A 7,429-nucleotide genomic window follows, 5' to 3' on the forward strand; every position below is an offset into this window, starting at 1 on the left:
CCCCCAAATCTCCTCTCCCCACCCCCTGCCCAGGTCGGAGGCGGAAAGCTGGTGCCATGGAGCAGGCAGCCGCAGCGTTCCCTCATCTCCTGCTGGTGTCCCAGGTTAAAGCTGCTCCTCAGCCCCCAGCCCCCTTTGCTGCCGCAGAGGCAGCCAGCAAGAGCCCCCTGGGTGGGGAGACCCAGCTCCGTGGCTGGCAGACCCCGCTGGGAACAGGGACCGCAGGGGAGCCTTCCCTACGTACAGCCCCCTCCCTGCACCGTGAGCTACCCCCTGTCTGCACACAGCCCCTAGCTACCCTCTTGCTTGCACCCTAAGCTGTTTTCAAACTTTTTGAGTTAAGCTCCCCACCTTTCAGTTATAATTTTTGGTTGCCCACCCCCCAACTTGGACCGGCTGAGTCAGGGGGTGGAGGTGGCACTCCCTCTCTGGACCCTGCTGTCCGGAGCTGGCTCGACCCCTGCCCCCGTAAAATAGAAGTCAAACTATGCCTATGCCCAAGGCCCCTGCCTCGAGGCTCTCCCCGCCCCCGCTGGGCCATGGAGTTTTTAATAGCATGTTGCGGGGGGCTCAAAAAGAAAAAGGTTGAGAACCCCTGGTTGTAGGACCCCTCCCTCGCTTGTTGCAGAAATTGGAAGGTGTGTAGTGAATCGAGCAGGCGACTGCAGGAATAAAGCCTGGCCTTGTGGTTTAGGCAGTTGAACGCTGCCTTGTAGAGCTGGATTAATCCCTGCCTCTGCCACAGCGTTCCTATGTGATGCTGGGCAAGTCACTTACTCCGAGCTTTTCACAGCTGGTCACTCCCTGTGTTCCTCATCTTCCAGGTGCCCAACTTGAGACGCTGGGATCTGATTCGCAGGAGTGCTGAGCACTCGCAGCTGCAGCTGAAGTTGCTGGAAGCTGCGCTTGGCACGCGTGACGGGCTCTCTAATGCTTACTACTTTCGTGCCATAGACACCTCAAATTGGGCACCCATAATGAATGGACACTTGTCCTTAATCTCGCTGGGCCTCAGTTCCCGCTCTGTAAAATGGGGATAATGCCCCATGTGCACACACATGGTGGTTGTGAAGCATTCAGCTCCTGGAGTGAGGAGCGCCATAGAAAAGTGCAGGAGGGAATGAATAATTCTGCCTTCAGAGCAGGGTTTGATTTTGGAGCTTAGATTCTGGAGCATGGTTCTGCAGCAGATGTCATGGCCATGGCCTACGATTGCCGCTCCTAATGCAGAGGAGAGTCCAGCTGCACCCCGCTTAGTCACCTGCAGGTTGGCAAGCCTGTGAGTCTTTCCTCTGTCTCTAAAGCCGAACTGAGCAATGACCAGGGGAAGGAATGCACCAGTTTGGCTGGAATCACCATTGCTATCTGTGCTGGAATATTTTCCGGGCTCCTCTTGCCTAGAGGGCTTGATCCCAAAATGCCCCCGCCCGCTTCTCCTCTGTTAACCGGCTTCTTTCCTTTGCTCGGGAGAAAATCTCCTTGCTTCATAACTTTAATAGCTGTGCACTTCTGCCCATGTTTCCCCTCCGGAGCTGTTGAGAGCGTTGACTAAATTGTATTGTCTGACTTTATTGATGATTTTGCAGAGGTGCCAACGCATGCCATATATCTTCTTCACTGCTGAGATTATTGTTAAAATAAAAAACACACTGGGAAAAAAACCATCTCGGCTGGCCCCAGCACAGTGGGTGAGAGAAATACTGATTGCTAGGAGCTCCTATCTGTATCTGATTCCACGCTCCTGCTTCCATGTTTGTCTCAATGTGATGTTTACACATGTACATTTCTCCCTCACCTGGCTCTGCTGTGTCTCCCCCCCCGCCATGACTGCAGTCCAGGCTGTTGAAAGCGTTATGAAGGAAAATCTTCTGCCCACCCTTCTGCTGGCTATTGGCAGAGCTGCTGGGGCTGTGTCTGAAGTTGGTGACTCTTCACATAGCGCTGAGGCTCCCAGGCAGCCTCCAAAGTGCTGTTTTCCACTCCTGCTAGCCGGTCCTTCAGACGCACGCCTGGCCCCGTCTCCTGTCACAGAGCAGATTCTGCATCACACACGCGGGGCAGGCGTTCCCGCTGAGCAGGGGCGGCAGCTAAAAGCATGTGACATTTCAGCCTCCTTCCCGCCCACGCTCGTGCATGGGAGATGAGACTGATGGGAGCTGAGGCAGGACTCTTTTCTGGGTTAGTGAAATGTGAAATCTCCGCGCCGAGGGCTCCTCTCTGGGCTGCACACGAGCAGAGTCGTTAGCTGGCTCTGAGAGGGTCTGAATTTCTTAATCAAGTGGTGCGTCTGACAGGTCCCTCCGCTCCGAGCCTGTGGGCGGCCAGGGGCGATTCCTGCTCGCTCTGCATCACCTTCCAGCCCTGTAAGCACACAGTTGTCTTTTATCAGCTCTCCTGCCTTTGCCTGGCATTGGGCTTAAAGAATAAGCCATAACCCCATTGCCAGGTGGTTCTGGCCCACCTCAGGTGGGGCTGCACCGCGACGGCAGGCATTGAAACCAGGGGCCGTACCCAGTTCAGCAGTGGCTATGAAATGCACGGCCTCTCGTCACGGCTGTTATGAAATGGAATCTATCCATTCAAATAAAAGTCAGGGCCTGCGAATTATTGGCCTCACAGACCTGGGGATGACATCACTGCCAGCCAATCAGGAAGCTCCAGTTGTGCCCCCAAGTTCTTGAGCCGTTTCTTAATTCAAGATTTGATGCGTCTGCTGTTGGACTGGACTAGGGGGCATGCTGAGCTGGCTCTCCAGAGGGACACCTGCCATGCTGAGAGTGGGGTGAGAGTGGAGACTGCTGGCCCCATGTCTCTTTGAAGGAGAATCCTGGATGTCCTGCACTGCTTGGCTGCAAAACCAGCTGGCCCTGTGGTGGGGAGGGGTGGTCGTTAAGAATTGCTATGGAAGGACAGGTTAAAAAACTCACCATGTGGAGTCAAGCAACCTACCAACTTGTCTAGTCATTAGAACAGACTGGCATTGGGTGTGAAGGGAGACACCACTCCCTGCTAAAGGGCATATGCCAGCCAGCCCCTCTGTTCGCTTTCCTACTTGTGGGCTGGGATGCAGAGAGAATCTGGAATGGTTAGAGCGAACCCCCCAGCCCACAGATGCCAGAGGCCCACGTGGGTGGGGGAGCGTTATCTAATGGCTAGAACCAGGACTCTAGCGTTCCACTCCCATCGCTGTCACTGACTCAGCGGGACGTTGGGTAAGTCTGGTCCCCGCTCTGTGCCTTAGTTCTCTTCATAAAATGGAAATACTAGTATTAAGGGCGTAGAAGGAAAGAGAGGAACTCTGGGTAGACCCAGTGCAGAGAACCAGAATTCTGGATTAAGCAGCGTCGGAAGGTAGAGTGAATGAGGCAGAGGTCTCCCCTGACCCAGGTCTCCTGGGCTACGTGGCAGTGCGTAGCATGGTTAATCCCTTTCCCACCGTGGCTGTACATAGTGGGGGGCACACCCTGGCAGCCGTGTATGTTCCCACTGGATGGCGTAAAACGTCCTCCAAGGCACTGCTGCTTGCTAGCCCGGGGAACGTCCCCTTCAGTGGGCAGAGCTCCAGCTGGTGTAGCGCCCGTTGAGCAGAAGCTGCACAGTGAATGGTGGTTGGTGTGGGAGGGTATAAAGACTTGGGATGGGCATATAACTCACGACAACAGTCATCCTCTTCCCCCCCCCCCCCACCCCAAATGAATGCCCATAAAGCCTTCATCCTCCCCACGCGGTGCCGCATTAGGCCAACGCCCAGAGTTCCCACAAGGCAACTCAACAGCAAAGAAAACGTGCACCATCCCAAAATGATGTAAGCAGCTTTTCAGCACATAAATGTGGTGTTAATGGCCGGTGTGTGAATCCATTGTCCTGTGACCCCACCGGAAAGCTAGACTCTCCCCTTTCTAGCTATATATAGTACCCATTTCGAACCCTTGGGGGCCATTGTCAAATGCCAAGTAGTCCGTCTCCTGAGCCTTGGGCCGGTCTATCTTTGGGAGCTAATTTCCGTGTTTGGGAGGGAAAGGAGGAAGTCAGGCACACAGCGTGGGCTGGGTTTGGTCTGCAGCCACTGAGCAGTTTGGGATGCCAGCAGTAGCCCCATGGTAGCAGGTTAGTGGGCAGGGTGCAGGTGAGGGGGTCAGTGGTGGGTGATAAATGTAGGTTAGCCCAAAGATTTCTGGGGGCAGGGAGCTGTTTGGAACAATCGTTTAATTTGATTTCCTTGTGTGTATCGAGACTCTCTGGTTGCAGCAGAACTTCTGTTGCTCTATATTTATTTTGCCCCCCTTGACTGGGAGCTGCCAGCCTGTTGATTCGTTGGGGTTAAAGCGGAGCCAGTGAAATGCTGTTGAGGAGCTTTTACAGCTGCTGCTTCTGGGCAAGCTCCACTGCCCCTGCTTCCTACAGGCCCTGACGCTCTGTTGGGAGACCTCATTTCTTGCCTAGAGCGGTGACTCCTGGTCTGGGCTCCCCTCCGGCCCCAGGCCTGGCTGGCTGGCTGCACCTTGTCTCTTGCTTGCTGGGCTGACGGTGCTTTTGTGTCCCCAGATCAACCTGAACAAGGTGGGGGAGTACTGGTGGAGTGCCATCCTGGAGGGAGAGGAGCAGATAGACATCGATAAGATCAACAAGGAGCGTTCGATGGCCACGGTGGACGAAGAGGAGCACGCCGTGCTGGACAGGCTGACCTTCGACTACCACCAGAAACTGCAGGGCAAGCCCCAGAGCCATGAGCTGGTAGGTCCTTCGCAGCTTGCGGGGAAGTGGGATGCCGCTGGCTGGGCAGATCCTTGCTGATCGCTTTATTCTGACTCCGCGCCCCAGGCGCTAGGGGACGGCTGCGGCCGGCTGGACTGAGTAGGGACTTAGCAGCAAGCGCTGTCCCTCCTCTTGCCCATTGTGACTGCCAGGAGCTGTAGACCTACCCTGACTCCCTGAAGGGCCCCAGCTGCTCTGACTTGAACGGATCCCGCTCCATGAGCCAGCTCCAGGGAGCTGAGCTCCACCATCTTGCCTGCCATTGAATTTTTGTTAGTGTAAATGACTGCATACTCTGATGTGCACCCAGGGGAGCCATTCGTTGCCTGGACCTTGCGTCCTGTGTGACAATGCTGAGTTCTCCATCACACACACCCCCCGTTGGCCCTCAGCAAGCATCGTATTCCCCACACCCTCCTGTGCAGGTGAGCCTCATGCCGTACCCTGCAAGTCATCAGTGCCCAGTCCTCGTGGCCCACCCGCCGTGCGTTCCATAGTCCGCAGTCCTCTGAGAGCCCTGCCGGCCGCTCTGGAGAGAGCTAGGCAAGGACTGATAGCAAGAGGGGGTCTTGTCCGTCACAGCCGGGCATGGAGGAGAGGCAATCGTCCAGGTATGCAGGTCCGAGATCATTCATTCCTAACCTGCTGAGCTGCACCCGGAAGCAAGCAGGTAACGGCCAGCCTGGCTTCTGCTGTCTGTCCAGTAGCTGAGCCTGCAGGTGAAACGGCCAAGATTGCTGAGGGTGGCCAGGAACGGTCCGTGTCCTGCCATCTGGAGGTTAAAAAGGGACACATCACTTCTGCTGCCTTCCCCCAATACCCAGGGATCCTAGACTCCACAGGCTGGCCAATGGCTTTGCATTACCACAAAGCAAAGCTGGTGTCTCCCGTCGTTCCAATGGCCCAGGCCCTGCTGATAGCAAGCAGCCACCAGTGCAGAGTTGGCTCCCACTCGCTCTCCCGTAGCAGCAGTGGTCCAGCAGGGTGGCTGTTATCAGGAGCGGAGGGGGAGCTGTTTGAGCGCCATCTCACTGCCCCAGGACAGGGCTTGGGTGCAGGTCTGTCATGGAGCCCAGCTCGGTGGCTCTGTGAGGTGGAGAGACCAGAGCAGGAGGCGCCTTTCAGCTTGGTATTGAAGTGCAAAGCTCTCTGGGAAATGAGCCAGTGCCTCTTTGTTCTCTGTTCTTTGGCACAGACCCTGAGCTTAGCCACTCCCTGGGAAGGCCGGGCATGGAGCTGGCTTGAGGGGTTCCTTAAACTCATTTCCTGGCAACAGCTGTAAAGCCTGAGGGTTTTGAGGCACTCGATTGAGGAGAAGGGGTGGTGGACCCCGGCTGGGGAATGGCAGAGATCGGTGGGGCATTGAGACCAGCCTGGGGGGTGGGACTGTGTCTCCGTCAGCTGTGTTTCCCCTCAGTAGACTTGACTCTAGTGCGTTGCGTTTTCAGAAGGTGCACGAGATGCTGAAGAAGGGCTGGGACGTGGAAGGCTCCCCGTTCCGGGGCCAGAAGTTCGACCCCGCCATGTTCAACATCTCCCCTGGGGCCGTGCAGTTTTGACGACGCCCAGCGAGGAAGGGAAAATCACCATCCACGCTTGGGATTGGAGGCCAAGGCCAGCGCCACTGTGTGTAACCAGCTAGCACGGGGGCAAAGCCTGGGCTTCCCCCTCTGCCTGCTCCCATGAGTGATGTCCAGCCGCCCCTTTATCCTGGTGCTGCCACCGGGGGCTGTTTGCCAACAGCCAGCCGCCAACCGGCTGGGGTGGGGGTGTGGTTTGGGGGGAGGGGGGAATGCCAGCTTGGCGCGTTTGAGATGCATGTGGGGCAAGCCTAGCAAATGCAGAACTACGTCCTCTGTCACCACGGCAACCAGCGGCTGCTGGTAGCATTTCCCTTTCTCTCACTGGCGATGGCCCCGGTTGCTGCTCGGGGTGGGGGGGGCATGGACGGCTGTTGTTTTTCAGGAATAGATGATGCTTGTTGAGGTGACTTTGAAGTTTGTCTTTCTTGCTTTTGGGGAGCCCGCCCCAGCCCCCAGTGCCTGACCCTCTGAGATGGCAGCGCTGCCCCCATTGAAAAGTTGCCAATCTGTGGTGGCCGTATCTAACCGAGCTGCACTGTGTTCAGAGCCCCAGCGCGCTGGCAGCGGGAGGGAAAAGCTGCAGCCTCAGACACCTGGTAGCGGAGATGGCACAGACCATGCCATGCTCCAAGCGTTATACACCTGCAAAGTGTTCCATGCAGCCTGGGCACGGGCCCAAGTGTGGCACTCTGCCCTCTGCGCCCATGGGTCTATCCGCAGGCGGACAGTTCTCCGTTGGCCGTGGCAGCTGGGGTGCTGTGAGTTGCTGGTTATATTAACAAGGTTTTGGCTCTGGCAGAGAGTGAGAGGCCAGGCCTGCCCTGTGCCTGCCTTTGCAAAGATAAGCTGATATACACAACCCCCTAGGGCTCACATTGTGAAGTCAGCCCAGCTTTGGGTGCCTAAAGCACCTGGGGGCTGATTTCCAGAGGCAGCAAGTGCCTGCAGCTCCCGCTGTCCTTGCTTGGCTTGGGAGTCTGAAAACCGAGCCCTAGGGGCATCTCATTGGGCACCCAAAACTAGTGGCCGCTTTATGGAGTATCGTGTCCCCAGCTACTGAGGGGGTGTCTACGCCACAGCTCGGAGCGAGT

At 56.5% G+C, this 7,429-nt stretch overlaps 1 protein-coding gene across 1 annotated transcript in view; it reads left to right on the plus strand.

Annotated features, from left to right (window-relative positions):
- The window catches only part of NUDCD3 (NudC domain containing 3), a 55,445-nt gene extending 48,700 nt beyond the window's left edge, over positions 1-6,745 (plus strand). The window contains exons 5-6 of the mRNA XM_034761677.1: positions 4,546-4,734; positions 6,204-6,745. Coding sequence (XP_034617568.1) covers positions 4,546-4,734; positions 6,204-6,314 — 300 coding nt within the window. The 3' untranslated portion in view covers positions 6,315-6,745. The remainder of the gene's footprint in view (positions 1-4,545; positions 4,735-6,203) is intronic.
- Positions 6,746-7,429: the final 684 nt, after the last annotated feature.

Source organism: Trachemys scripta, chromosome 2, assembly GCF_013100865.1.
Source record: "Trachemys scripta elegans isolate TJP31775 chromosome 2, CAS_Tse_1.0, whole genome shotgun sequence".
NCBI classification, from domain to species: domain Eukaryota; kingdom Metazoa; phylum Chordata; order Testudines; family Emydidae; genus Trachemys; species Trachemys scripta.